Source organism: Piliocolobus tephrosceles, chromosome 7 (assembly GCF_002776525.5).
Source record: "Piliocolobus tephrosceles isolate RC106 chromosome 7, ASM277652v3, whole genome shotgun sequence".
In the NCBI taxonomy this organism is placed as follows: domain Eukaryota; kingdom Metazoa; phylum Chordata; class Mammalia; order Primates; family Cercopithecidae; genus Piliocolobus; species Piliocolobus tephrosceles.
The window spans coordinates 147,969,660-147,997,573 of record NC_045440.1 but is presented as its reverse complement, the minus strand read 5'-3'; the positions used below and the strand labels follow the sequence as shown (position 1 = coordinate 147,997,573).

General features: G+C 60.8%; 5 protein-coding genes across 17 annotated transcripts in view; 4 read left to right on the top strand and 1 right to left on the bottom strand.

Moving 5' to 3' along the window:
- The window catches only part of ARHGAP39 (Rho GTPase activating protein 39), a 152,862-nt gene extending 139,096 nt beyond the window's left edge, over positions 1-13,766 (top strand). Inside the window, exons 7-12 of the mRNA XM_023188294.2 lie at positions 6,121-6,213; positions 9,778-9,851; positions 10,523-10,722; positions 11,450-11,541; positions 12,078-12,247; positions 12,328-13,766. Coding sequence (XP_023044062.1) covers positions 6,121-6,213; positions 9,778-9,851; positions 10,523-10,722; positions 11,450-11,541; positions 12,078-12,247; positions 12,328-12,522 — 824 coding nt within the window. The 3' untranslated portion in view covers positions 12,523-13,766. The remainder of the gene's footprint in view (positions 1-6,120; positions 6,214-9,777; positions 9,852-10,522; positions 10,723-11,449; positions 11,542-12,077; positions 12,248-12,327) is intronic.
- Positions 13,767-13,826: 60 nt separating this feature from the next.
- On the top strand, positions 13,827-16,704 carry C7H8orf82 (chromosome 7 C8orf82 homolog). Of its 3 annotated transcripts, XR_002725559.2 has the most exons (4): positions 13,827-14,184; positions 14,849-14,897; positions 15,133-15,964; positions 16,284-16,704. XR_002725559.2 is itself a non-coding variant. In XM_023188252.2 (3 exons), the coding sequence occupies exons 1-3, from the start codon at positions 14,029-14,031 to the stop codon at positions 15,576-15,578; spliced, it is 651 nt and encodes a 216-aa protein (XP_023044020.1). In that variant the 5' UTR covers positions 13,827-14,028; the 3' UTR covers positions 15,579-16,704. The 3 variants fall into 3 exon arrangements, 2 of the variants coding, with proteins under 2 accessions (XP_023044020.1, XP_023044021.1); XM_023188252.2 differs by having other exon boundaries at positions 15,133-16,704; XM_023188253.2 differs by having other exon boundaries at positions 14,849-16,704.
- On the top strand, positions 15,848-20,550 carry LRRC24 (leucine rich repeat containing 24). The gene is made up of 5 exons (XM_023188239.1): positions 15,848-15,964; positions 17,886-18,106; positions 18,200-18,478; positions 18,641-18,809; positions 19,516-20,550. The coding sequence occupies exons 2-5, from the start codon at positions 17,945-17,947 to the stop codon at positions 20,448-20,450; spliced, it is 1,545 nt and encodes a 514-aa protein (XP_023044007.1). The 5' UTR covers positions 15,848-15,964; positions 17,886-17,944; the 3' UTR covers positions 20,451-20,550.
- LRRC14 (leucine rich repeat containing 14) lies at positions 17,742-24,908 on the bottom strand. Of its 11 annotated transcripts, none has more exons than XM_023188243.2 (5): positions 24,838-24,904; positions 23,602-23,717; positions 22,844-23,283; positions 22,070-22,654; positions 20,892-21,981 (listed from the first exon to the last, which is right to left on the bottom strand). In XM_023188243.2, the coding sequence occupies exons 3-5, from the start codon at positions 23,170-23,172 to the stop codon at positions 21,414-21,416; spliced, it is 1,482 nt and encodes a 493-aa protein (XP_023044011.1). In that variant the 5' UTR covers positions 23,173-23,283; positions 23,602-23,717; positions 24,838-24,904; the 3' UTR covers positions 20,892-21,413. The 11 variants fall into 11 exon arrangements, with proteins under 11 accessions (XP_023044014.1, XP_023044011.1, XP_023044013.1 ...); XM_023188245.2 differs by having other exon boundaries at positions 22,844-23,197; XM_023188242.2 differs by adding an exon at positions 23,902-23,939 and having other exon boundaries at positions 22,844-23,717; positions 24,838-24,853.
- A 117-nt stretch (positions 24,909-25,025) lies between these two features.
- RECQL4 (RecQ like helicase 4) overlaps positions 25,026-27,914 on the top strand; it is a 6,428-nt gene continuing 3,539 nt past the window's right edge. The window contains exons 1-8 of the mRNA XM_026449714.1: positions 25,026-25,178; positions 25,244-25,277; positions 25,387-25,481; positions 25,706-25,846; positions 26,128-26,892; positions 26,990-27,116; positions 27,418-27,549; positions 27,633-27,731. Of these exons, the coding sequence (XP_026305499.1) occupies positions 25,095-25,178; positions 25,244-25,277; positions 25,387-25,481; positions 25,706-25,846; positions 26,128-26,892; positions 26,990-27,116; positions 27,418-27,549; positions 27,633-27,731 (1,477 nt within the window). The 5' untranslated portion in view covers positions 25,026-25,094. The remainder of the gene's footprint in view (positions 25,179-25,243; positions 25,278-25,386; positions 25,482-25,705; positions 25,847-26,127; positions 26,893-26,989; positions 27,117-27,417; positions 27,550-27,632; positions 27,732-27,914) is intronic.

Below are 27,914 nucleotides of genomic sequence, written 5' to 3'. Positions count from 1 at the left end.
ACCTGGAGTCCCAGCCAGGCACAGCGGCTCACACCTGGAGTCCCAGCACTTTGGGCCGAGGCAAGAGGATCCCTTGAGCCTGGGAGTTTGAGACCAGCCTGGGCAACAAAGTGAGACCCTGTCTTTATGAAAAATGTTATAGAGGAAATTAGCCAGGCGTGGTGGTGCATGCTTGTAGTCCCAAGTACTTGAGAGGCTGAGGCGGGAGGATTGCTTGAGCCCAGGAGGTTAAGTCTGCAGTGAGTCATGAATGCACCACTGCACTCCACCACTCAGCCTGGGCAACAGAGCAAGACCCCCTCTTTTTTTGTTTGTTTTTTTTTTTTTTTTGAGATAGAGTCTCGCTCTGTTGCCCAGGCTGGAGTGCAGGAGTGCAGTGGTGCGATCTGAGCTCACTGCAACCTCTGCCTCCCGGGTTCAAGCAATTGTCCTGCCTCAGCCTCCCACGTAGCAGGGACCACAGGTGAGCACCACCACACCCGGCTAGTTTTTGTATTTTTAGTAGAGATAAGGTTTCACCATGTTGGCCAGGCTGGTCTCAAACTGCTGACCTCAGTTGATCCACTTGCCTCAGTTTCCCAAAGTGCTGGGATTACAAGCATGAGCCATTGTGTCCAGCTAAGACCCCATGAGAGGAGGGAGGGGAAAAGGGAAAGAAGGAGATCAGAGGAGGGGAGGGGCGGGAAGAAAGACAGGCCCTATCAGCCAAGGAGGATGTAGGATGTAGCCTGTGCTCTGGAGGGCCCACTAGGCTGCCGCAGAGTTCTTAGAAAAAGGAAACTGTAGCCTGTGGAACCTTGGTGAGGGGCAAAGCTGAGCCTGGTGCACTGCCCTGAGCACCCTGCCTGCCTCAGCCTCAGGAGCCTTTGATTGTCTTATCTCCCAGCACCTACATGACCTGCACTGTGTGGTCCCCACCCTTGGGGACTGAGGCCCCACAAGGTGATGACCCCAGCTTAGCCTTGTCTCATGGGTGGTCACACCTTCTGGTCTCCTGGCTGGTCCCCAGGACCTCCCTCAACAGGTTCTCGACACAGACATCGAGCGCACCTGGCAGTGGGTATGGTAGCTTCAGCTCTCCCACCTGCTCCACGTCTGTGTATTTTGGAAGGCTGGAGACCCCTAAAGATTTCACTCACTGCTCTTCTTCATGCATCCAGCAAGGTCTCCTGGCTTCCAGCTCATGACAGCGGATTGAACATGGGCATTTGCCTCACCTCCACCTTGAACTCACTAAAATGACAGCGAAGCCTTTTTTTGTTTTTGAGACGGAGTCTCGCTCTGTCGCCCAGGCTGGAGTGCAGTGGTGCGAACTCAGCTCACTGCAAGCTCCGCCTCCCAGGTTGACACCATTCTGCTTCAGCCTCCTGAGTAACTGGGACTACGGGCGCCCACCACCACGCCTGGCTAATTTTTGTATTTTTAGTAGAGACGGGGTTTCACCGTGTTAGCCAGTATGATCTCGATTTCCTGACCTCGTGATCCGCCTGCCTCGGCCTCCCAAAGTGCTGGGATTACAGGCGTGAGCCACCGCGCCCAGCCAGTGAAACCATTTTTTAAAGACAAAAAAAAACAGAAAGGAATGTAAAATGGTATAGCCACTGTGGAAAGTAGTAGGCAGTTCCTCAAATAATTACAAATAGAATTATCATATCATCTAGCATTTCCACTTCTGGAATGACCCAGAAGAGCTGGGAGCCAAGACTCTTAATGGTGATTTGTACACCCCGTTCCCAGCAGCTTTTATAACTTAAAAGGTGGGAACATGCCAAGGATCTATCAGCAACTGAGTGGAGAAACAGAACATGTCCAGCCACGAAATGGAAAATTATTTCTAGTCTTAAAAAGGAAGGAAGTGTTGGCAGATGCACGTGGATGAACCTTGAGGGCATCATGCTAAAGGCAAGAAGCCAGTCACAGGACAGAGATTGCAGGATTTTACCTCCGTGAGGCCCGAGAGCAGCCAGATTCCCAGAGATGGAGATTGTAGGATTCCACCTCTATGAGGTCCTAGAAGAATCAGATTCCCAGAGACAGAAACTCGAATGGTGGGTGCCACGACTTGGGGAGGGAGAAGCAGGAAGTGAGGGTTTAATGCCGACAGAGGTCTACTTCGGGAAGATGAAAAAGTTCTGGAGATAGACAGTGGTGATGGTTGTACAACAATGTAAATGTACTTAATGTCACAGTACTGTCTGTTTTAAAATGGTTAAAGTGGTAAGTTTTATGTTATATGTATTTTACCACAATTTTAAAAACCCACAAAGAAAAAGAAAATGGAAAAGGAAGAACAACTGTTTTAGAAGCTGGAGCATGTGGACCAAAAACGGTGAATCCTGGGCAGATGGTGGGAAAACGGAAAAGCTAAAGCAGGCAGCAAACCCTTAAAAGCTCCAAAGTGGGTAGAACCAGATTCCTCTAGCAAAGGGGGAAGAGGGTGACCCTGATGCTGAAAACAAAGGATTGGTCAAAACTCTGCTTAATAAGGAAAGCAGTCTGGGCGCAGTGGCTCCCACCTGTAATCCAAGCACTTTGGGAGGCTGAGGCAGGTGGATCACTTGAGGCCAAGAGTTCGAGTCCATCCTGGCCAACATGGTGAAACCCTGTCTCTACTAAAAAATACAAAAATTAGATGGGCATGGTGGTGGGTGCCTGTAATCCCAGGTACTCGGGAGGCTGAGGCAGGAGAATCACTTGAACCCAGGAGGCGGAGGTTGCAGTGAGCCGAGATCATGCCATTGCACTCCAGCCTGGGTAACAAGAGCAAGACTCTGTTTCAAATTAATTAATTAATTATTTCTTTTTTTTTATCCCCAGACAGGGACTTCATTTCAAATAAATAAATATATATATTTTTTCCAGACAGGGTTCCACTGTATTGCCCAGGGGAGTGCAGTAGTGCTGTCACGGCTCACTGCAGCCTCCACCTCCCAGGCTTGTGGGATCCTCCCACCTCAGCCTCCCGAGGAGCTGGGACCACAGGCACTACCAAGCCCAGCTAATTTTTTTCTTAAGTTTTGTAGAGACAAGGTTTCACCATGTTGGCCAGGCTGATCTCGAACTCCTAGGCTCAAGTGATTCTCCAACCTTAGCCTCCCAAAGTGCTGGGATCACAGATGTAAGCCACCAAGCCTGGCCTCATATTTCTATATACTAGCAACAGATTATTAGAGGCTGGTATTTTAAAATACCATTTGCAATTGCATGTATTTATTTATTTAGAGACAGGGTCTCCAGGGTGGAGTACAGTCGCATGTATTTATTTCTTCTGAGACTCTGTGGCCCAGGGCGGCATGCAGCGGTATGACAGCTTACTGGAGCCTCCAACTCTTGGGCTCAAGCTATGATCCCCCAGCCTCAACATCTCGAGTAGCTAGGATAACAGGCCTGAGTCACCACACCCGGCCAATTCAGTTTTTTTGTGGAGATGAAGTTTTGCAATGTTGTCCCATCTGATCTTTAACTCCTTGCCTCAAGCGATCCTTCTGCCTCAGCTTCTCTGTGCCTGCCTGCAGTAGCATTTTAAAATACGACATACTTAGAGATAGATCTGACAAAGGACGTGTAATACCTGCACAGTAAAAACTGCAAACCATTGCTGAAAAAAGCAGTAAAGTAGACGACGAGGTCTACTGTGCTTATGAGTCCGAAGACTCAATGCTGTTAGGCCATCACTTCTGCCACACTGATGCATAGATTAAATGTGAATGCAAATTGTACTACATTTTTTTATTTTAGAAATTGGCAGGCTGATTCTAAAATGCATAGGAGCTACAAAGGACCTAGAATAGCCAAAACCCCTTTGAAAAAATACAGAGTTGGAGGATTTACAGCACCTCACTTGTTATAAAGCTAGACTAACAAGAGAGTGGCACTGGCCTTGAGGTAGACAGGGGGTCAGTGCCACAGAGAGCAAGGTTAGAACAGACCCATGTACGCATGAGCCAGCTTTCCACAGTGCTGCAAAGGCAACTTAGTGAAGAAAGGACAGTCTTTTCCTTCAAGGGTGCTGGGAAAACTGGATGTCCAAACGCAAACAACAGATGAATTTCAATATATATTTTGGAGTGTACACAAAAAAAACTGCAAATGGATCACTCGGAGACCAAGATATAAAACCTAAAACTGTAAAACTTCTGGAACAAAACAGGAGAAAATGCTTGCTTTCCTGAGGGAGGCAAAGATTTTTATATATAAGTCCAAAAGTACTATCTATAAAAGAAAAACATGGATAAATTGGATTTGATCAAAATTAAGTCTCCTACAAAAGACTGTTAAAAGAATGAGAAGATAACACCAGTTACAGACATGCAAAGGGAGGAAGCCAGAGCGACTAACAGCGGTAGTGCAATCAAGTTAGAGGCCGTGTTTAGCTGATACAGAGACAGACAGTGACGTCCAGAAATATTTACAGATGTGCGTGCGAACAGGCGTTAGCGTGCACGCAGGTGTTTCCTCATTCTGTCCACTGAGAGGGCCTGCAGCAGTGATTTCCTGGTAGCAGTAAGCACGTCACACACCCAGATCTTGGTTTCTAAATAACCGTTTTCCATTAAAAGGATCCAGAGTTCCTTGGAGAAATGGGTGATTCCAGGGCTGGTGCAGGGCATATACAATACGAGATGGATTCAAAAGTGAGAAAGTGCCAGAGGTGGGGGTGACGCCTGCCACAGGGACACAGGAGCCAGCGGAAGGAGTTCCCAGTGGTCAAGGCTGGAGTGAGTTGAGCAACAAGATAAAGACCCATTGGATTGTAACCCAAGTATAAAATAAAATCCATAAGTAGGCCGGGCGTGGTGGCTCACACCTGTAATCCCAGCACTTTGGGAGGCCGAGGTGGGTGGATCATTTGAGGTCAAGAGTTCAAGACCAGCCGGGCACAGTGGCTCACGCCTGTAATCCCAGCACTTTGGGAGGCCAAGGCGGGCGGATAACGAGGTCAGGAGATCGAGACCATCCTGGCTAACACCGTGAAACCCCGTCTCTACTAAAAATACAAAAAACTAGCCGGGCGAGGTGGCGGCGCCTGTAGTCCCAGCTACTCGGGAGGCTGAGGCAGGAGAATGGTGGAAACCCGGGAGGCGGAGCTTACAGTGAGCCGAGATCCGGCCACTGCACTCCAGCCCGGGCGACAAGCGAGACTCCGTCTCAAAAATAAAAAAAAGAGTTCGAGACCAGCCTGGCCAACATGGTAAAACCCCATCTCTACCAAAAATACAAAATCAGTCAGAGGTGGTGACGCATGCCTGTAATTCTAACCACTCAGTAGACTGAGGTAGAGGTGGGGGTCTCTTGTACGCGGGAGGTGGAGGTTGCAGTGGGTGGAGGTTGCCAGGAGGTGGAGGTTGCAGTGAGCTGAGATCGTACCATTCACTCCCGCCTGGGTGACACAGGGAGACCCTATTTCACACACACACAAAAAAATCCGTAAGTCCATACTGATATAAATGAATAATTCAATAGATAGGAATAGACAAATCTGTGCAGAATAATGACAAACAATTTACATGCATGTCCACCCTCCAGGAGCTGGAGCCTAACCCCACCCCTCAGCTGTGGGCCGGGCACAGTGACTCCTCCTACAGAGTGTGGCACGGAGCAGGGGGAGGAGACAGCACCTCACAGAAGCCTGGCAGCCGTGCCCTCAGCTAGGTCATCAAGGCCAGTGGCCGCAGTGCGGAGTTACGCTGTGCAGAGTGGGAGGCCCGGATCAGCCTGAGGGGAGCCCCTCCTCTGACTGCAGTGGCTGGCTTGGGGCCAGCTGCCTTCGCCCACTTGTTTCTGTTGGTTTTCTGACCGGCAGGCAGAGTCCAGGCCATGGCTGCCCCAGCCTTGCTGCCAGCCACAGGGCAGAAGCTGCCTGCTCTCCTCTTACTCCCCAGACACCTTGCCTGCACCTCTACTCAGGCCAGTACGGGCACAGCAGCTTCCCAGCCCACAATGCTCAGAAGGGCCCCTGGCACCTCTCTGCCACTCACACACACAGCCACGTCCCCCCAGACACGCTCAGCCCCCAGCCAAACAGCGTGAGCCCCGCTCACCGGCCAAGTGCGGGAGCTGAGTGGGCGCTGGCTCCTGGCGTTGTGTTCTGTGGTCCTCATGGTTCTCTTTGCTCCCCAGTGACACAGCACATAAAAGAGCTCCTGGAAAGAAACACTAAGAAGAAGTCCAAATTGAGAAAGAAACCCAAGCCTTATGTTGAAGAGCCGGATGGTAGGGCCTCTCCCCGCAGCCCCTGGGCGCTGCGTCTGCACAGCTCTGCTCTCCAGCCTCGGCCGCCTGGCCTTCTCTTCTCTAACCGCTTCTGGGCGGGGGGGGATGGGGCCACTAACCTCAGGCCTGTGGCCTCCTGAGCAAGCTGGAGGGCCCAGGTGACTGGACCCCTGGAGAGGTCAAGCCTGTCCACACCTGTCTTGGTGGTGCCCAGAGTCATTTCCAACTTGCTTGCTGGGTTCTTGATGGGGTGGGGGCATGAGGACTTGCTGGCCGAGGGCTACTGGAGGTGCCCCCAGGTGAGTGAGTGGGCCTGACCCCCACAGGGAAGTTTGCAGGGGGAGAGGTGTGTGGTGCCCGGCAGACAAGTACCCCTCAGCCCTGTCTTCCAGCCCAGGGCTGCCCCTGGGCCACAGGAGCCAAGCCTGCATTCAGAATCAGCAAGGAGTCATCCCCTGCTTTGATGGTGGCCCCCAGAAGCTGGGAGGGGGCTTCCCCACCCTCCCCACCAGCACCCTCCCCACCACCCACACTCTCACAGCTTCCACCTTCCCCCAGGCCCTGGCTCAGGAAAGTCCTGTAAACCCAGGGCTGTGCCCTTTTGAGAGCTGTGCTGTCAGACCACGTCAGCTGTGCACACACACACACACGCTCCCAGGGCCACCCTCCCCGCTCTGCAGTGTGGTCCTGCCACACTTGGTGCCTCATGCCCACTCGTCTGCCTAGAGCTCCACCACCACCTCTCTGCTCCACTTCACTTCCTTTGAGACCACTCGACTTAGGCACCCCTTCCTCGAGGAAGCCATCCCTGACTGCATGCTGCCTATGCAGGCCCAGAACAGTGCCAGCAAGCTTTCTGTGGATGAGGTTTGCTTAGGGCCAACTTCGGAGCCAGCAGGAGGCTACAGGAGCATGAAGGGCCCTCGTGGGGAATGCCAGGATGGCATCTGCCGGGCTAGGGACTTGTCCTCACCCTGGCGCCTCCAAGGCTGCCACCAACAGGTCTGTGCCAGAGTACAGTGACCCAGTCCTGAGTCACCCAGCCTGATCTCACCCAGGACCCTGGGAGAAGAGGCCAGCTGCAATGTAGGGGTGAGATTCCTGGTCACAGACATCCTCAGACCACTCCATCTGGGGGCAGCGTAGAAGGAGCTCTGCACTCCTGCCTGAGCTGGTGTCCGGTGGCCTGAGAGCTGGACCGACACCGTTGGCCGTAAAAGTCTCCTGGGTGCAGCCAGGCGGAGCAGGGAGCAGACTCCCCTGTGCCTGGAGCGGAGCCCAGTGGAACATGGCAGCCCAGAGTGTGTCAAGTGGGGAGCAGGGTCAACACCAGGAGGCCCCGGCCACACCTGGCGACCTGGGAGACCTGTGACCTGGTCCTGTAGCTCTAAGGTCCCCGGGGCAGGCCTGGCCACCGAGCAGAGCAGCACAGACCTTAGGAGAGCTGCTGCTGTGGGTCCCTCCATGGGCAGCCGTCCCACCTGGGCTTGCCTGCAGCTGGAGGGGGATGGAGATGAGGGCTGAGGTCAGGCAAGGTCAGATCAGGGCAGTGGGCTCAGCAGAGCACCCCACACAGGGGAGGGTCTCCCTGGGCTGGCCGTGGGCACTGCCCACTCTCACACCACAGGTCAGCAGACACCTTGGTGCCTGGCCCTGTGCCCGATGCAGCGTGAGCAGCAGTCACCCCCAGCTTTCTAGACCTTAGGGCACAGGCAGCCTGGCCATGGGCACTGCCCACTCACACCACAGGTCAGCAGACACCTTGGCGCCTGGCCCTGTGCCTGATGCAGCGTGAGCAGCAGTCACTCCCAGCTTCTAGACCTCAGGGCACAGGCAGCCTGACCCCAGAGTGAAGCTGCAGGCGGGATAGTGTGGCCTCAGTCCCTGGCCTACCCAGTATACTCATGACGCTGGCAGCTGCCTGCTGAGCACTGCATGAGACAGGCGTTGTCACAGTCCCCATCCTACAGAGGAGTAAACTGAGGCACAGAGAGATTACATCATGCTCACCATCAGCTGAGAAGCGGTGGCCCCGGTGTGTCCCAGTCACAGACTGTTGGAGGGTGTCCTGGTCCCAAGCAGGCTGGGGCTGGGTGTTTGTCCCACCAGGGGCCTGGGGACAGGAGAGCAGGGCCTGTCTTCCCACAGGGACAGCAAGCAGGAGGCCCGGCCCTGCCATCTGCCCCAGGCCCCCCGGCCTAGTGACTCCACGTCCCAACTGCTGAGCTGAGGCCCTGGGTTTCTGCCGCCTTCTTGGGGCTCTGAAGCCTGGGTCCAGTGTGTGTGGGCACCATCCATTCTAGAAAAACGAGGGTACCTCACAGCCTGCCCAGAAGGCCCAGACCCTTGGTCCCATGCTGGAGGCTGGGGCCAGATCCTCTGCCAGGACCTGCGGCCCCAAGGACCATGACAGATTTCCTAGGACCGAAACATCTATGAAAAAAAATTCATTTTGGTTACTCTAAAAAAGAGTCTTGTTAGCAGTCACATGTCAACTCCTCTGTGGCAATTAGAGATGGACTCAAGACATGTGTGTACTTTTTGAACCTGGTCCAAGGACCCCGTGTCCTCAGCTGTCCACCAGAAACTGCTCCTTCAAAGAAGACAGACGTTCCGATTGGGGGTCAGGATCCAGAGGCCCCCCTCACCCTGGCAGGCGGTAGGCTCTGGGTGCTGGGGCAGGTCTCATGTCCAGCAGCACAGGGTCCTGTCCAACTGTCCAAGGTCCACGGCTCCCCTGGTCCCAGAGGGCTTCTCTTGGCATGTTCTCTCATCTGCTGCTTCCCGACCTGGAGCAGGAAGGTGCTGCGCCTTCCAGACCCAGCCTGGGAATCCTCTCCCCTCTGGCACTTTCCCCTGGGTCCTGTGTCTGCAGACTCCCCAGGCTGAGGTCCCTGAGTCCCTCCCCGGGTGCTGACTCAGGCACACCGCCCCTCCCCTCAGGGACTGTGCTGTCAGGGGCTGAGTTTTAGAAAGCTCCTCCCTTGAGAAAGGAGACTGGGCCCTCTCATTGCCACCTTAGTCCTTCAGAAGAGCCCAAAGGTGGTACTTCAGGCCCAGGGCTGCAGCGGAGCTGGGCTTGCTGTCCCGATGGCTCAGTGTCTGCCTCCCCCAGCACTGGCTGTGGGTGCTGGGTAGGTGGAAATGACTCCTCCAGGGCTCCTGCCCAGAGCCCAAAAGCCAGGGAGGGGCCTGAAGCAGAGAAGAGTCAAATACCTGGACAGCTGCCTGGTCAGGCCCCAGGGAGGGAGCAGTGGGGTCTGGAGGCCCTCAGAGCCAGGTGCTTCCCTTCCTTTCCTGTGTGGCCGTGGGAGGGCGGGTGGAGCTGCCAGAGGGGTTCCTCCCCAGCCTGTCCCTCCGCAGGTGGGCACGTGCTCCTTGGGTCTGTGCTCTAAAGGACACTGCCTGAGAGAGTGTGAGGACCTGCTGCGCTGGGCAGGGGGTGGCTGGGGCCCAGCCAGCCCAGCCCCCCAGGGCCCTTGAAGGAGCGGCGTCTGCTCACCCCTCTTCTGGCCCCACACCCACATATCCACAACAGGTTGATCGGGTCCCATTTCTTTCCAGGGGTGGCGATAAGCACATATGCCAAGTACTGTTACCACAAGCTGCAGAAGGCAGCCTTGACCGGGGCCAAGAAGGTACGGGTGCACCTGGGGGGCTGGGGAGGGCAGGCGGGGACACAGAGACCCTTGGTGGACAGCCCCAGGAGCCCCGCCTGCAGTTTGGTGTGGGGCAGAAGTGCAGAGGGTGCCACACAGAGCCCACCTAGGTGAGTGGTGGGGTGCGCCAGGCCGACCCCGTGTTCTGACCTGTACCCTCCCCCAGGGGCTCTTCCCAGGCCCAGACTTCCAGCTCAGGAGCAAGGCAGGTAAAGGGCTTCAGTCAGACCGCACCACAGGACCTCATTCCCTGGACCTGTCCCAAGAGCCTAGCCCCTTCCCCACGTCCTCTTCTCTCTGATGCACTGCTCCCATCACACCCCTCCCCAGGGCTCTCAGCCCTGCCACAGACTTCTGGAAGTTTCACCCCAGCTCAGCCAGCTTGGCCTGTGCTATGCTCCCCAACAGCCCTGGCCAGCCCAGGGGACACTCCCACCTTTCCAAGGGACCCTGCGAGCTGGTGCTGTAGACAGTGACTCCGGCCAGGGAGCTGGGCTTGTCCGTAGCTCTAGTTGGAGCCAGGAGTTCACAGGGATGAGAGACGGGGAGGCAGAGCCAGGGGCAGCCCAGGAGGAGTTAGGGTTTGGGGGCGAGGAGGGCTGGAAGCAGGACGGCCAGGCCAGACCAGGACGGAGCCTCTGTCTTCACAGGGGCTGAAGAAGCCCAACGTGGAGGAGATCCGGCACGCCAAGAACGCCGTGTTCAGCCCGTCCATGTTTGGCAGCGCACTGCAAGAGGTCATGGGCATGCAGAGGGAGCGCTACCCTGAGCGCCAGCTGCCCTGGGTGCAGACACGGCTCTCTGAGGAGGTGCTGGCGCTCAACGGTGACCAGACAGAGGGCATCTTCAGGTGCCACGGCAACCCTGGGCGCCGGGTGTGGGGGCCACAGCCGTGTGTCCACCATGCATCTCTGGCATGCAGGGACCATTAAGCCTCCGACCTGCTGGGCTGCTTCCCCACCCCCTACCGGAGAGCAGATGGAAGGCTGGGGCCACAGTGTGGAAGCTGACCCCGAGGGTGTGCAGGCCAGGAAAGAGGACAGGACCCATCCTGAAGAGACAGCACAGCCAGCCAGGGAGGGCGCCCTTGCAGATGGCCACCAAGGGTCCAGAGCGTGCTTGGACACCAGCCATGGGCAGCCCAGGGTGTGAGCCTCAGATGACAGGCAGCCCTCGTCTGTGAACAGGGATGGCACAGGGTGCCACCCACTCCCGTGACTCACCTGTCAGGGCCAGGGGTACTTAGGCCCCAGGAGGGCAGCTGGGGAAACTGAGGCTTGCAGGTTGAGCCTCAGTGGCGCTTTGGGGAGGGCATCCACACAGGGAGCCAGCAGGGGTCCAGGGAGGGACGGTGGCCTGGGGAAACACCACACTCGGACCCAGGTGTGTGGGGCAGGAATCCTGAAGAGTGCCATCCACCGATGTTCGTGGGAAAGAGGCCAACCAGGGTGGCAGGGGGTCCTGAGGTTTCGCTCCCTCCAGGGGTCAGGAGGGGCCGACCGGAGGGAGTGTCCAGGCGGAATCAGGAAGCCGCAGCGCAGGCTCCTGTTGCCTGAGACCTGTCCTGTGCCCTGCAGGGTCCCTGGGGACATTGACGAGGTGAATGCTCTGAAGCTGCAGGTGGACCAGTGGAAGGTGCCCACAGGCCTGGAAGACCCCCACGTCCCTGGTGAGTCCTCCACACTGCAGCAGAGCAGGCCTGGCTCAGGTTGTGGCTAAGGGGTCCCTGTCTCCGCCTCTGGAGTCCACCCTGATCCTGCCTCCTGCCCAGTGATGTGATGGCTTCCCAGTCACTTCCAGCACATCCTACCTCCTGCCCACTGCAGTCTCCCCAGGTGTCTGCGCGGCACCCCGAGGCCTGCCCGTGCAGTACAGCCCACTCCCAACCTGCTGCTCTCTGCCCTGTGCCTTCCGCCATGCCTGCTGTGCAGACCCCCTCACGGCAGCTGCACAGACTCCTGAGAAAAACCCTGTTTTGCACGTCTCTGCTGGCGTGACCCCCATGCCTCCAGGATCAAGTTCGGGCCCCTAGGAGCTGAAAGGCCCTCTGGGGTCCGGGCCCAGCCGTGTCAGATGGGCCCTGTCCAGAATGGGCCGGCCCTCCCAGCCTGTCACCCACAGCACCCCTCGTGTCCGCCACAGAACCCCACTTGGCCCAGGGGTGCCCGCCGAGCAGGCCCGCTAAGCCCCGTGCTGTGTCCCCAGCATCCCTGCTGAAGCTGTGGTACCGGGAGCTGGAGGAGCCCCTGATCCCGCACGAGTTCTATGAGCAGTGCATCGCGCACTACGACAGCCCCGAGGCGGCGGTGGCCGTGGTGCACGCGCTGCCCCGCATCAACCGCATGGTGCTCTGCTACCTCATCCGCTTCCTGCAGGTACTTCCCTCCCCGGGGGTCCCCGCCGCTTCCCCCTCCCCGCCCCCGCCCCTCCGCGCCCACCCTCGCTCCTCCTCCAGGTCTTCGTGCAGCCGGCCAACGTCGCGGTCACCAAGATGGATGTAAGCAACCTGGCCATGGTGATGGCGCCCAACTGCCTGCGCTGCCAGTCCGACGACCCGCGCGTTATCTTCGAGAACACCCGCAAGGAGATGTCCTTCCTGCGCGTGCTCATCCAGCACCTGGACACCAGCTTCATGGAGGGTGTGCTGTAGTGGGGGCGCCCGGGGACAGGAGGGACGTCCTGCCGCCCCGAGCCAGGCCGAACCCCGCACTCGCTCTCCCGGCAGAGGGGCCAGAATCGCCCGGCCCAGCCCTGGAACCCCCTCCCCTGCCCCAGGCCCCTGGCCCCGGCGCTCCCCACGTCTTCTGCCTGGTCTGAGGGTGCAGCCAGGGCAGAGCAGCGGCGGGGAGGGCGCCTCCGGCCCCCCACCTCACGGCCAGTTCCCGCGGGCACCGCCTCGCCCTCCGCTGGCCCCAGGTCAGCTCCGAGAAAGTGCCTTCAGTGCCTTCAGTGTCCTGGAGCCGAGCGACACTGCCCTCCGTGGGGCCGGGCTGCCTCCCCGTGGCTCCTGCGCGTCCTGGCCTGGGCCTTGCCCAGCCGCCCGCATCTCCTTCCCTTCCTCCGGTCCTTGTCCTGACCTGCAGCTCCTCCCAGCCCCGGGGGAGCTTCCCGACCTGACCCGCCTCCTCTCCCTTCCTCGGCCCGTGGTCCCCAGCTGGTGACTGCTCAGGAGTTTGGGGGCTCCAGGGCAGTGGGCCCGGGGTCTGGCAGGCTCTCGGTGGGTGGGGTGGGGGCCCCCAAACCAAAGTCCGGTGGGGTCGGGGGCGGGGCGGGGCAGACATGGGGGGGGGGGGGGGGGGGGGGGGCGAGAGTATTTTTTCTTCGTGTAACTATAAGTCCAGAATCTATCCTGCATCGCAGCCCACCTGTGTATAGATATAAATAGAGGGAAAGATATAAGAACTAAATTTGCTAATGACATAGTTTTAACCTAAATGCTATTTATCTCTGAGCCGTCCCCGTCCTCCGTGCAGAGGAAGTTGAGGTCATTCCTTCTTTTCTTCTCCGATCTTTTTTCTTGGCTTCTGACCAAAAACCAAGCTCTACCCCATCCCAGTCCCCCACCTGCAGCTAACGAGCGGGAAGACGCCGGGCCCGGGACTGCCTGTTCTCGAGGCCAGAGCTGCTGGGGGACCGAGTTTGTACATTTTCCATTTTGGAATTTTGAGTTCCAATTGTTGTAAAACTTAATTTCTCCCCATTTTTTATATATATATTTTTTAGAGTTCCGTTTTTATTTATTAAAAACAAAAGGCCCAGCCCTGCCGAGGCCCGGGCGGCGTCCTCGGTCGGGTGGCCCCGGGGCCTTTGCGGTCCCGCCCGGCTCAGACGCTCGCCCCGACGCATGGACCCGAGAGGCGACGACGCGAGTGAATAAAGTGCACACGGACCCTGCGCCGTCTCCTGTTCCTTGTGGGCGCGGCCGGGGGCGGGAAGAGACGCGGGGCCGACCGGAAGGGGCGGGGCCGGGCACGCCGCTCGGAAGGCCAGGGCGGGCGAGCCCCCGAGGCCAGAGGGAAAGGGAAGAGCGCCGGGCCGGGGTCGCGGAGGCGGGCGCCGCCGGAACGCGAGGCGCGGGGCTGCTGCGGGCGGGCGCGAGTTTCGCGCGGCACCGCCCTCGGCGTGACTTGCTGGCCGCTTCCGGCGCGGGAGGAGAATGTGGTCGCAGTGCGGGGCGCTCCGGAGCCTGGCCTTGGCGCGGCCGCGGGGAGCCCGGCCCTGCAGCGGGGATGGGGGCGTTTCCTACACGCAGGGGCAGAGGCCCGAACCCCAGACCCGCGAGTATTTCTACTACGTGGACCACCAGGGCCAGGTGGGAGGGGGCAAGGCCGTGGCTCGAGGGGCGGGGCCGGGGGAGGTGCCTGTGGGCGGAGTCGGAGGCGAGGGTTTCTGTGGGCGCGGCAGTTGCCCGAGGGGCGGGGCCGAAGGGAAGTCCCTCGTGGGTGGGCGGGGCCGGGACAGGTGGGCGACCTGGACTCCGCAGAGCTGGAGGAGCGCGCGCTGGAAAGACGGGGAGCTGGGTCGGTCCGGCTGAGGCTCCTACACGGGCCGCGTCCCTGCTGCGTCGTGCAGCTCCGGACTCTGTCCTGCAAGCCCTCAGCCCTGGCGCTGACTTCTCGCCGCTGCCAGGGAGACACCCGGGCCGCCCCGCATTTTTTTTGGAAGCCCTGTCAAAGGCAGCGGCTTGTCCGGGAGGAAGCAAGCCAGGTAGTCTCCGCGGAGGAGATGACACAACTGATTAGAAACTTGAAAAGAGGGAAAAAGGTGCGGGAAAGACTTGACTGACCAGGGAGCAGAAGTGCACATAGATGCAGAGAAGTCGGCAGGGCCCCCAGGTTTACCTTCCACGAGCCTCCCTGCATTCGGCGTGCACAGACAAGCAGGAAAAGTGGGCTCGGGCCGGTTCAGGACCTCCCGAGCTTCCCAGCCTCCCCCTGCACGCTGGGACTCATCATGGCCCGGCCCTCTGTTTGCAGCTTTTCCTGGATGATTCCAAAATGAAGAATTTCATCACCTGCTTCAAAGGTAATGTTGTGCCTTCCTCCCCAGCCCCTTCTTTCTCCCTTCGGGCAGCCCCGGATGGGCTCCCCGACTCTGCCGATGGGCCCAGCGCACCAAGGAGTGGGCGTCCTGCGCTCAGGAGCCCCGCGGAGTGAGGCCAGGCGAACCTCTTGCCGCCGGCGCCTGCCTTCGGTGTGGTCCTGGGCCCGGCAGCCTTGGGAGCCCAGCGCGCTGAGCATCCGCGCCCTTCATCCCCCAGACCCGCAGTTCCTGGTCACTTTCTTCTCCCGCCTGAGACCCAACCGCAGCGGGCGCTACGAGGTCGCCTTCCCCTTCCTCTCGCTCTGCGGCAGAGAGCGCAACTTCCTGCGCTGCGAGGACCGGCCGGTGGTCTTCACGCACCTACTGACCGCGGACCACAGGCCTCCGCGCCTCTCCTACTGCGGCGGTGGTGAGGCCCTGGCCGTGCCCTTCGAGCCGGCGCGTCTGCTGCCCCTGGCCGCCAACGGGCGCCTGTACCACCCGGCGCCGGAGCGTACGGGCGGCGTGGGCCTGGTGCGCTCCGCCCTGGCCTTCGAGCTCAGCGCCTGCTTCGAGTACGGGCCCGGCGCGCCCGCGCTGCCCTCGCACGTGCGCTGGCAGGGCCGCCGCCTCGCCCTCACCATGGACCTGGCCCCGCTGCTGCTCGCGGCTCGGCCGCCCTGAGCGGGGCCAGGGAAAAGGCGGGAGGCCGCGGGCGCCCCTCATCCCGCTCCCGCGGGACCCCACGCCCCGGAAAGCCCGCACCACCCGCACTCGCGACAGCCTAGTGCGCCTGCGCACCCCGCCCCCCCCACCCCATCCGGCGCTGTCCTTGGTGCTGCCGCGGCTCGGCCCTCCCGGACCCTCCGCTCCCCACGGCGCGCGCCCCCCGCGCACCCGACTCCAGCGCCCTCCGGATTGGCCCGCGCTGGAGACGTCAGGCCCAGGCGGCGGGCGCGGGACTCTGGTGCGCGTGCGCGAGCGTCCCCCGCCCCCTCCCAGCCCGGCCGCTGCTCGGACCGGGGCCGCCACCTGCACGGCGGGGGAGCCGCTCGCCGCGGGAGCGTCAGGTGAGGGGACGCCCGGCCCAAGGTCACCAGGCGTGGGGGGACTGGGGGGTCAGGGACCACCCCGGCTCTGACCCTGGTGCGCTCCGAGAAGGGCGTGGGTCTTGGAGGGGGATGGGGAACGCAGAGGCCACGCCCTCCCTGAGCCTGGCCGAAAACCGACCTGCGCTCGTGGGTAGCAGAGAGACCGTGGGGGATACACGCACCGGGTCGCAGTGCTGCAGAGGTGCGCAAGGGCCGCCCAGAGAACAGCTTGGGCCTCGCACTGTGCCCTAGGCAGCACAGGGCGTTCCATCCTCTTCCCTCCCCGCCTCCCACACAGAGGGGCGCCCAGGAGGCAGTTACAGTCGTCGCGGAATCCTGCGTGTGACACCCCGCCCCTGCCCAGCGGATTAGGGGGTGTCCTCTGGTAAAAGGATTTCTGGGCTTCTTCCAGCCTGGGGCCCTCATCCTGCTCTGGCAGGCCTTTCTACACCAGTCTGCATCTAGGGGGGGTCAGCGTGAGCAGCAGCGCCCTGAGACCTGAGGCCAAGAACCTTCTCCACTTGAGAAGCCTTCCTGCTGGAGGCTGACTGGGCCAGGCCTGGAGCCACGTACCAACCCTTTTTACCCAGGGAATGGATCCCAGGGGCCCAGATAACGCCCCTAACTTCTTGGGGTTCACACGCATCTTGAGACATCTGGGAACTGCCTCTGCCTGGGCCAGAGCTATTCCATTAAAACTTTATTGCTGTGCTTATTTATCTCTAGTGACTTTAAATAATCATGAGTTACAATTTAAGGCACGATTTAAACAAACACCAAGGCCACTTGGTCCCATCCCTTTCCACATGACTCGGCAAAGAGGAAGAGCTGGTGGACAGACAAATGTTTGGGGAGGCCTGCCAGATGAGGCTGGGAGACAGGACACCTGCAGCCCTGTCTTCCCTGGCTTGGGGTAGGCTGGCTGGCTTAGTCCAGATCCCAGCTTTTAAAATTGGGCTCCTTGTTCCTGAAACCAGACCCCAGCCTTCCCATTTCTTTAGGATAAGTACATGCATATGGTACCTCAGCAAACTCCCTGCTCCTTGCTGACCTCAGAGGTCACACTGCTCCCAGAGCCCACTTGGGAAGCCACACCAGAAACCCAGTTGGTGGCCCAAGGCCCCCCCGCCCCCGTCCTACCCCAGCTTTCCCAGGGCCCCATCTGTCCCCAAAGACAGGACTCCTTTCTGGGGGCCAGCATGGGAAGCACAGACCCATGGCTCCTGAGCCGACTTTTCCATTATTTTTCTCACCCCCCCAATTCTCTGACAGGTTACCTGAGAAAAAGACCCAATTCTAGTTAAGCTGGTCCCACCCCTAGGCCAGGAACAGGTGCTGGACAAAGCTGTGCCTTGAATTCCCTGGGGCTCGTAGCTCCTCTGAAACCACCTCTGCCTGGGCCCCCACAGGATAACAAAGAGGCGTGTCTGCCCAGGGCCTGTTCTCCCCTTCCTAGCCATGCTTGGGTAATGGGGCCCCAGGCTTTGTCACCTAAGCAAAGTTCCCAAGCCCATACCCTGTACTTCCAGCTTCTTGCACCCTAGAACCAAACAGCAACCACTTGCCTGGGGGTAGAGTCGGGGGCAGCAAGCGACACACATCCATGTCCTGAGCAGGAAGCTCCTGACCTGCTGATGGGTGGAGGAGGAAGAGAAGGTGACAGGGTTGGGTGGCGCTCCCTACATGGTCACATCCTGTGAAGAGGACACCAGGAATTCTAAATTCGAACCTGATGCCCCAGAGCTTTAAGAAAATGTTTTTGTCAAAGGAGAAAACCGAACGTTTTATTAGTTTCTTGAACCGATTTATAGCGTCAAAAGTTAGACGCAGGTGCAGGCCTCCATTCCATCTATTGGCTGGCTCTCGACTGCCGAGACTGGCCTGCCAACCTATGTTTCAGGAGAGCACGCGTCCGCGGCTGAACTGCGTAAGGGCCGGTGAGGAGCTGGGCCTCGGGAGATGGCCCCGGGGGCCCCCGCGCTGCTGCTGCTGCTGCTGCTACTACTACTGCCGCCCCGCACCGCCGGCTGCCCAGCAGCCTGCCGCTGCTACAGCGCCACAGTGGAGTGCGGCGCCCTGCGGTTGCGTGTCGTCCCGCTGGGAATCCCGCCAGGGACGCAGGTGGGCACCGTGTGGAGCTGCGGGAGGACAGGGTGCCCCCAGGGAGAAGACCCCCGCAGCGGGGTAAGCGCCTCCCCTTTCCCCGGCCTGCAGACACTGTTCCTGCAGGACAACAACATCGCGCGCCTGGAGCCAGGAGCCCTGGCGCCGCTGGCCGCTCTGCGGCGGCTCTACCTGCACAACAACAGCCTGCGCGCCCTGGAGGCCGGCGCCTTCCGAGCGCAGCCGCGCCTGCTGGAGCTGGCGCTCACCAGCAACCGGCTGCGCGCCTTGCGCAGCAGCGCCTTCGCAGGCCTGGCCCAGCTGCGCGTGCTCTACCTGGCGGGCAACCAGCTGGCGCGGCTGCTGGATTTCACCTTCTTGCACCTGCCGGTGAGTGCCTGGGGTCTGAAGGGGCGGGATACTCCATTATGGTCGCTCGCCCTGTAGGGCTGGAGTCCTTAGAAAAGGCAACCTAGTGTAGCTTGGTAAAAAGGGGGGCATGCCCCCAACCTCGGCGCCCTTTTTCCTCACGATCTGCTGTCCCTACTTCAGCGACTGCAGGAGCTTCACCTGCAAGAAAACAGCATTGAGCTGCTGGAGGACCAGGCTCTAGCGGGGCTGTCCTCCCTAGCACTGCTGGACCTCAGCAGGAACCAGCTGGGTACCATCAGCCGAGAGGCGCTGCAGCCCCTGGCCAGTCTGCAAGTCTTGCGCCTCACAGGTACTTCTTTCTCGGAAAGTGTCTCTGTCTTGGCCAGGTAGTGGCAGTAGGGAACAGGCTCATGTGTGGAGGGGCTTTGACAGCAGGCAACTGGGCAGCAGTCTGGAGGGCCGCACCACCGCCTGCAGCCACAGTGGAGGGCTGTGGGAATGGGCGTGCTGGGGGATACAGCTCAGGCACCCTGCCTGAGGAAGAAAAGACAGGAACCACACAGGGTGACTTAACAGAGTTGAGGATTCTGTACACTTTTAGGCCCTCAGAGGGGAGGCAAAAATTGCAAAGGAGAGAGACAGCTGATCAGGACTGGGGACATTCCCAAGAGAGCATCCAAAGACAAGGCTGAGAGGATTTGTAAGGTTTCAGTGCGGGTGAGATGCCTATGTGGACGCCCAGGTTCCTAAAAACAGTGGCACTTCTTGCAGGAAGATTTGAGGAGCAGGTGCTTTCTCAGAGACTGACGCAGAAGTGATCTGTAACAGGCAGGCATCACAGAGCTAAAGCGGAGCGGGGCGGGGCGGGGGTGAAGGGCTGCCGCCGCCCCAAGGAGCTTGGGATGAAGGAAGGGGTGGCAAGGGCCTTGGACTCCGTGTGAAAAGGCTGTGGTAGGTGGGCAAGAGGCCCCTGCCCTGGCCCGCAGAACCCCAACTGCACAGGCTGTGTTGTAGCACCATCCTCAAACCACCTGCCTGATGCTGCTCTCCCACAGAGAACCCATGGCGCTGTGACTGCGCCCTGCACTGGCTGGGTGCCTGGATCAAGGAGGGCGGCCAGCGGCTGCTCACCTCCAGGGACAGGAAGATCATGTGTGCAGAGCCCCCACGCCTGGCGCTCCAGAGTCTCCTGGACATATCCCACAGCAGCCTCATCTGCATTCCGCCCTCTGTCCACGTGCAGCCGCTGGAGCTCACAGCCAACCTGGGTGAGGACCTGCGGGTTGCCTGCCAAGCCTCCGGCTACCCGCAGCCATTGGTGACCTGGAGAAAGGTGCCCCAGCCTCGCGAGGGCCGGCCGCGAGCCCAGGCCCAGCTAGAAGGCGGGGCGCCGGGCCTGGGCGGACACTCGGCATCCGACACGGGCAGCGGCATGCTCTTCCTCAGCAACATCACGCTGGCCCATGCCGGCAAGTACGAGTGCGAGGCCTCCAACGCTGGTGGCGCTGCCCGCGTGCCCTTCCGGCTCCTGGTCAACGCGTCCCGGCAGCAGCCGCAGCAGCCCGCGCAACCGCCGCCTCCGGCTGCCCGCCCCGCTGGTCGCGAGCCCCGGCCCGAGGCGGGAAGCATGGCCTTCCGCGCCCTGGGCCTGGCCACGCAGACGGCCATTGCGGCGGCCATCGCGCTGCTGGCGCTCACGGCGCTGCTCCTGGTCGCCATGATCTGTCGCCGGCGCCGCAGGCGAAAAAAGGCGCGGGGGCCGCCGGGGGAGGGCGCGCTGTTCGTCAACGACTACTCGGACGGCCCCTGCACGTTCGCACAGCTAGAGGAGCTCCGCGATGAGCGCGGACACGAGATGTTCGTCATCAACCGCTCCAAGCCGCTCTTCGCCGAGGGTCCGGCGGAGGCGCCCCCGGACTGCGGACCAACAGAGGGGGCGGGGCCGGGACTCCGCGTGCCCCCGCCGGTCGCCTATGAGATCCACTGCTAGGGCCGCGGGCGCGGGCAGATGACGTGGGCGCCGGGGATTGGCCGGCGCGGCCTCGCACACGCTCCGTCAGTAAAGGTGGAAGCCGCGCAGTGTGCGGTGAGCCGTGTGTGGGACGCGCACCGGGAGCGTTGCATTCGGGAATCCTGGGGTAGCAATGGAAGGTGGCCGGGGAGGCCCCAACACCTCCCTTGAAGTTCTTCCGAAAAGACATCACCCCAATCTCCAGCTCTGCAGGGTGGTCCCTCGCTGGCCCTGGCCGGCCACAGTAGGATCTTGGGCCTCCGAAAGGTGGGAAGAGCAAGGACTAGCCGGCAGTGCAGACGGGGCCGCCCTGCGGGCAGGCTGGATGGCAGTTGTTGCCCAGTGGCCATGTTGGGGGTGGTGACAGCAGAGATAAGGATAAGGCTGACCAATGTGGACAGAAAAAAAACCAGCCATAAATTCAATTTCCAGGCACATTTGTACCTTGATGACCCCCTCCAGCCCAAGCCCAGCCCAGGGGGGTGGCTGGGTAGCAGGGCAGGGAACACGTAAGATGCACGAGTGCCTGGGGACCCCAGCCTCCCTGAAGCAGCCTCTGTCCAACTTCAACCCCAGAGCACTGAGCTCTCAGTAACGGGATGGGAAAGGCTCAGAGAGGCCATCATCTCTCTCAACTCACAAGTGGGATCCCAAAGCATTTGCACAAAGGACCAGGACCCCAGAGGGCAGCCAAACTGAGCAGGGCAATGGAGGCCTGACATCCAGCCCTGGGGCCCACAGATGGTCAGCCAATCATGGAGCAAGTGCAGGGAAAACCGCGTGGGGCACTGCAGAAAGCAGGGGAGGCTGGAGGTGTGCCCAGAAGCAAGGCGGACCCAGCAGGAAACCAGAAACCAGTGCTTTTGTGACAGGCCTCCACCAGGGTCCAGCAAAGGCCCTGCCTACATAGAGACGGCCTGTGTCCCACCCAGAGCTACTTCATCATAGGCTGAAGTAGTCTGCAGCCAGTCGCCCATAGATGTCCGTGGTCCAGAGCACATGGGCACGGCCTGAGGCTAGAAGCAGCTGATGCAACTCTGCTTCTACGCGGGCAAACTTCTCCTCATTGATGGAGGCCTCCAGCAGGACAGAGGCAGGCGGCGGCCAGGGCAAGCCCTCATAGCAGTCCACGGGGAAGGGGTGCACCACAGTACGCAGCTCAGCCTGCGCCGCTGAGTCCCGCAACAGCTCCTTGAGGCCCGTCATGGACAGTGGGTTGCCATAAAGGCCAAGGTACCGGAGACTGGCACACTGAGTCAGGATGGGTAGTGTGGCCAACAGCTGGGTGTCTGCAAGCTGGCACTCAGTCAGCTCCAGATGCAGCAGTGTGGCTGCTGATGCCTGCAGCAGACCCTGGAAGGGTGCCAGCTGGCTGCCAGACAGGTCATTACCACTCAGGTCCAACTTCTTGAGGTGGGCAGCATGGGGGCTCCGTGCCAGGAAGCGCAGGTCCTCAGGCAAGAGAGCACAGAAGGCCAACTCCAGGCTCTCCAGGGGGCTCTGCAGGGTGCTACAGGGGACACAGGGGTCACAGACAGGCAGAGCCAGGGAGGGTCCCCACAGAAGGGAGGGGCAGGGCAGTGGTGGGGCCCGCTCACCTGAGCAGCTGGTCCAGCCTCCCTGAAAGGAGAGAGGAGCCCATGCTGAGCTCGCGCAGACAGGTGAAGCGGCCCATCTGGGCAAGGAAGTAGCGGAAGTTGTCCTCGCCATCCACGGAGGGCTGCCTCGAATCCCCATGCACATAGTGGAGCCGCAGGCTGGCCAGGTGCTGGAAGCGAGCCACGTGTGGGATGATTACAGACAGACCACGCAGGCCCAGGTTGTTGAAGCGCAGGTCCACCCGGCGCAGGCAGCCTGCATCCAGAAGCTGCAGCAGGGCCACAGTGTTGCGCATGGGCAGGTCCTCAGCACGCAGGTCCCGGCAGCAGAGCCGCAGTGGGCTGCCCACGCTGCTTCGGAGTGCCTCCCGCAGGAATGCATAGGAGGCCCGGTTCACCCGCAGGTCCACACGCACCTCCACAGGGACAGGGGCTGGCCCAGGCTCTGCAGCACCCCCCTGCTGCTGGGCGATGCACGTGCGAGCTACGGCAGCAGTACAGTCCCACATGCTCATGGTGCCAGGATCCTGTTCCACACCATCATCCAAGAGGCCTGTCATGTCCAGCACCCGCAGCACATGCTTCCTGGGAGTAGGAATGGTCTGAGGAAGGGGTCCGGGGCAGGGCCCATACCCCCTCCCAGCCAGCTTGGGACAGGAGCAACGCGCCTGCTCCCGTATGAGCTCTTGCTAACTTTACGACCCAAGCCTAGAACCTTCTCAGGGGACCCACTTACACACCCCTGGCCTGACAACCCTTCAGATAAGTCCATACCTGCAGAGGGGCTGTGTGCTGGCCCCAGGCTCTGGGGTGTGGAGCCGGGCAGTCAGCCCCAGGATAACGGCCTGCATGCTCTCAGTGCTAGGCCGCTCCTGCAGGAGGGCACGGCTGCAGTGGGCACACTCCTGTAGCAGCTGCTGGAAACTGAGCAGCGGGAAGGGCCATGTGTGTACCAACTCGCGCAATACCACTGTCTTCTTGTCCATGAAGGCCACCTTGAACAGCAGGGGGAAGAGTTCGCGTGGCAGCAGGGGCAGGGCCTGGCAGGCAGCTGGCTGGCACTGCAGCACCTGCCGCGTGCTCAAGAACACAAGCGTGTGCATGGCGCTGGGCCGGGCAGACGGCCACCTGCAGGAGAGGGACTTCAGCAGGGAGGAGGGACCCTAGGCCACTACCAAGCCACACACAGGTGGTAGGAAGGCCCAGCATAGTGCCTGAAACAAAGTCAGAAGTTAGCAGAGGCCACAGCACACACAAGCACCTATTAGATACCTAGCGCTGGGCTAGGTGCAGTGAACTGGCAGACAAGGTTACAACTCAGCCCCAGCCCTCCAGAGACACAGGACTCTTTAGGGAAACCAAGCGTCAGGCAGTGTGACGTCGTCGACAACTCGCTTGCTCGGGTGTGCTTTTGACAGATGCCTGTTGCCTTGCAGGGCCCCCCATGGGTACTTCAGGCCTCCCAAATTACGAAGCTGCTTCACAAAACCTTCTTCAAAACCTGAATAAAGTCCAGGCCTCTCCCCACCAACCTTCATCAGCATTAACGTTGACAGGATCACTCCAAGGGGCCAAGCCGCCAAATCCATCCCCTCTCCTCACAGAGGTTCTCCAGGGCTACCCTGGGACGCCACAAAACAACAAAGAGCTGGAAGCACAGATGCAGCTTCATAAGCAACAGGGCAGGTTGAAAAGACCGAGACCCAGGGAACACTGAGTCCAGATGATGTGGCCTTCAATATAAGCCCCCCCGCAAAAAAAACTATCTCCAGAGTGTCACCAAACACGGAGACCCCTGAAAGAAAGCAACCCTCACCTTTGGTGGCTCTTACCAGTGGCCTAGAACCTCTCCCTCTTCCCTGGAGAGCCACTGTGGAAATAATAAGTCTTATGTGGGATTCCGAAGGTACAAGGCTACAGATTGCTCAGACAAGGCAAAGAAAGCTGCCTAAGCAGCACTCAAGCTGCAGAGATGCGTGCGAACACACCCAGGCCACAAGGTACCTGTGACACAGGGTGCCAGCCCTGCTGCTGACTGCAGCATCCTCAAAACTAAATCGCAGCCATCTCCTGTGACAGATTAGAAAATGAAGGCCTAGGCCTGGCCCAAGGTCACAGCCTGAGTGACAAGTCAGGGAAGGGGTCTGAGGAGGACACTCTGCCCCAGGGCCCTTGTTTTTGCCGACTTTTCCACATACAAATAAGTCCTTAAGGAACCGCTTCCTGAAAAGTCCCAGACACCAACCCTCGGTCTCATTCTCAGATATCAACGGTCATACCTCGCTCTGACAGGACAGACCAACCGAGCACCTGTCACGGGAGGACACGAAAGCAGACGGCCTGGCCACCAAGGAAGGCAGGCACCTCCATGCGACGCCCCCGCCCCTCCCGCCGGCCACGGGGAACGCGTCGGTCCTCGGCTGCCTGCGTTTGGAAAAGATGCCCCCGCCCGGCTCCTCTGGGCCTCGAGTGGCGGGAGACGCTGGTCCCTCCGGTCTTTCGCCTCCCAGGCGGGGCCTGCTCCTCCAGGCCAGGTGCGTCTCCCACCAGGGCCTGACGCCGCTCCGACCGGCCGGGGGACTCCCAGTCCTTCCCGGCCCGCTATGGCACCGCCTGGGCTCCCGGCTTCGGCCCCGGGCTCCCAAATGCAGCTACTACCTCCCTCAGCCGGGCCGCCCCGAGCGATCGCCGCCCTGCCCCTTGCGGCCAGGCAGGGCCAGGGACGTGCGCCGCCCCACTCCGACCCCCGCCTAGCCACCCGCGCTCACCGGTCCCGCAGCTGCAGCCACCGCCTCCGGCCCCGCCTAGACGGTCCGCCGCGCCCCGCCCGGCGCCGCGGCGCCCCGCGATGACGTCGACGCCTCCCATTGGTTGCTTGTCCAGGGCCCGGCGGACTGGCTGCCTAGTCGCGGTGGCCCCGCCCCCGGCTCGCCGCGCGCCCGCATTGGCTGTTGGCCCCAGCGCCGGCGGCGCGGGAGATTCGCTGGACGGCCGCAGGACGCAGCGGAGGCCTGACCGGCCAGCCATGGAGCGGCTGCGGGATATGCGCGAGCGGCTGCAGGCGTGGGAACGCGCGTTCCGGCGGCAGCGCGGACGGCGGCCGAGCCAGGTACGGGATGCCCAGGGGCTGAGGGGCTGAGGGCGCGGCCCGCGGCTGACGCGTTCCCTTTACAGGACGACGTGGAGGCGGCGCCGGAGGAGACCCGCGGTGAGAGCGCGGCGGGGCGGCGGGGGCCCGGGTCGACGGAGGCGGGAGGACGCCGGGTCGGCGGGGGCCCAGGCTCCCCCCTGACCCCGCCTCCCGCCCGCCCACGCAGCGCTCTACCGGGAGTATCGTACTCTCAAGCGGACCGTGGGCCAGGCCGGCGGCGGGCCTCGCAGCTCCGAGTTGCTCCCCGCGGCCGTCGAAGAGGTATCCAGGCCCCGCCACCCCAGCCTCCTCCCACTTTCCTGTTTGGCGGAGTGGCAGGAGCCACGGAGTCGCGGCCAGGTCTCCGTGGGGCACAGAACTTGGGAGGGGGACTGAACAAAGTGAAGACGGGCCGGACCTCGCTCCAGGTGTGGGAGGGGTGGCTGGGAGCGCCTCTGCTTCCACACCAGCCTTTTTCTGGCCTGCGCCCCTACTGTCTCCTGCAGGCACCAGAGTCCCACTGCTGGGGTCCCCACCTGAATCGGGCTGCAACCCAGAGTCCACAACCTACGCCAGGGCGGAGCTGCCAGGGGTCGGTGCCGGACTACGGGCAGCGGCTCAAGGCCAATCTGAAAGGCACCCTGCAGGTGAGGAGTTAGCAAGCAGTGAGTCCACACTAGGTCCAGAGGCGCTTCTGGGCCGGGGCACTTTCCTGTCACTCTTTGCACACAGATAGGCACAGGCTCCTATGCCAACCAGGACACGAGTCTCCACGGAGCTTCTCCGGGTCTTCGCCCTTGACTTCCTTTCTAGTCCAGCCTTGTGCTAATTAGCCTGCCCTACGATTGAGGGTGGAGACTCAGGCAAGTTTCAGAGTCTACAGAAGCCCAGGGCCTGAGTTTCTGCTGCCATTCTGTTCCCTTCCCAGGCCGGACCAGCCCTAGGCCGCAGACCCTGGCCTCTAGGAAGATCCTCATCCAAGACGCACACCCCAAATCCCCCAGGCACAGGGCCTGTCCCTACCTTTGCAGAAAACGTCAGTGATGAGCCTCCACAGCCCCCTGGGCCCCAGCCAAGGCCAGGCCAGCTGCAGCATCTGCAGGCATCCCTGAGCCAGCAGCTGGCCTCCCTAGATCTTGACTGGTTACAGCGATGTCACAGTGAGATCCCAGACTTTCTGGGGGCCCCCAAAGCCTGCAGGCGTGACCTAGGCTCAGAGGAATCCCAGCTTCTGACCCCGGGTGCGTCAGCTGTCCTTGGTCCTGGTGCTGGTTCCCAGGACCCAGAGGCTTCAGCCCCCCAAGAAGTCAGCATCGGTGCAGGGAGCCCCCAGCCCAGCAGCAGTCGAGGCAAGCAGCAGAGACGGAACAAGGAGCTCTGGGGGAGCCCCGCACAGGTCCAGCAGCAGAGCAGACAGGCTGGACCCCCATCGGAGGGGGCTGGGGCTGTCGCACTTGAGGAAGACCCTCCAGGGGAACCTCAGCCACCTCAGCCCTGCAGCAGCTCATCGATCCCCAGGTACCACAGACTCAGCACCTCCAGTCAAGCTAGGGTGGGGAAGGCGGAGAGCACAGCCCACCTGCACATCTCTAGGCTGGCCCGCCACGATAGGGGCAATTATGTACGGCTCAACATGAAGCAGAAATGCTACGTGCGGGGCCGGGCGCTCCGTGGCAGGCTCCTCCGCAAGCAGGTGAGACAGCGATGGACTGGGACAGGCCCTCCCTTTCCCTCCCCTCAGCACCCCCACATGTCCCACCCAGTGACCCTCCTATGTGGGTACCCTTCAGGCATGGAAGCAGAAGTGGCGGAAGAAAGGGGAGTGTTTTGGGGGTGGTGGTGCCACAGTCCCAATCAAGGAGTCTTGTTTCCTGAATGAACAGTTTGATCACTGGGCACCCCATTGTCCTCAGCAAGGTGAGACATCTGCCCTGGAGGGTGGGTCTGGCCAACACTGTGGAGAGAGCACGGTACTCTTTTGGGAGATACTTCTGTTCCAAGCAAAAGACCTTCCAGGTGCCCCTGGTCCAGGCCCTACCCTGGCTCCCCCAAAGGAGGGTGGCAAGGACAAGGATGGGTGTCAGCCTTTTTATGCTTTGGAAGAAGTAGTGCAGAAGAAGGGCACTGCCTGCTGCCAACCCCTTTGGGGGAAGAGAAGGTTGTGGCCAGTGGTTGTTTTGCTTGGAGCTCCCATTCCACCTTCTCTTGCCTGCTCCAGTAAGTGAGGAAGACACAGACCGTGCTGGCCCTGAGCTGCTGGTTCCTGCACCACAACCTGTGCCTGGGGTGCCCAGCCTGGCCTCCACCATGCTGCCACTCTACTCCCTGGGGCCCTCAGGGCAGCTGGCAGGTAAGCAGTCAGCTTCTGGCCCAGAGCCTTTACTGAGGAGTTGGTGTGCCTTAAGTCATGGTGGTCAACACCTGTGTCTGCAGAGACGCCGGCTGAGGTGTTCCAGGCCCTGGAGCAGCTGGGACACCAAGCCTTCCGTCCTGGGCAGGAGCGTGCAGTCATGCGGATCCTGTCTGGTGAGCGTGGCTGCCGGGGCTGAGGCCGGGCTGAGGAACCCCACTGCTGACTCGCTGCCGGGGCTGAGGCCGGGCTGAGGCCAGGCTGCAGAACCCCACTGCTGACTCGCTGCCGGGGCTGAGGCCGGGCTGCAGAACCCCGCTGCTGACTCGCTGCCGGGGCTGAGGCCGGGCTGCAGAACCCCGCTG

What these genes read in the sequence shown, in the direction of transcription:
- LRRC14 (XM_023188247.2), bottom strand. Translation starts at nt 23,172, where the DNA reads ATGCACACGCTTGTGTTCTTGAGCACGCGGCAGGTGCTGCAGTGCCAG. An exon ending in AGCACACAGCCCCTCTGCAG is followed by an intron (nt 22,655 to 22,843) that starts GTATGGACTTAT and finishes TCCTACTCCCAG; the next exon opens with GAAGCATGTGCTGCGGGTGC. An exon ending in AGGCTGGACCAGCTGCTCAG is followed by an intron (nt 21,982 to 22,069) that starts GTGAGCGGGCCC and finishes TGTCCCCTGTAG; the next exon opens with CACCCTGCAGAGCCCCCTGG.
- C7H8orf82 (XM_023188253.2), top strand. Translation starts at nt 14,901, where the DNA reads ATGTTGTGCCTTCCTCCCCAGCCCCTTCTTTCTCCCTTCGGGCAGCCC.
- LRRC24 (XM_023188239.1), top strand. Translation starts at nt 17,945, where the DNA reads ATGGCCCCGGGGGCCCCCGCGCTGCTGCTGCTGCTGCTGCTACTACTA. An exon ending in GAATCCCGCCAGGGACGCAG is followed by an intron (nt 18,107 to 18,199) that starts GTGGGCACCGTG and finishes CCCGGCCTGCAG; the next exon opens with ACACTGTTCCTGCAGGACAA. An exon ending in TCACCTTCTTGCACCTGCCG is followed by an intron (nt 18,479 to 18,640) that starts GTGAGTGCCTGG and finishes TCCCTACTTCAG; the next exon opens with CGACTGCAGGAGCTTCACCT.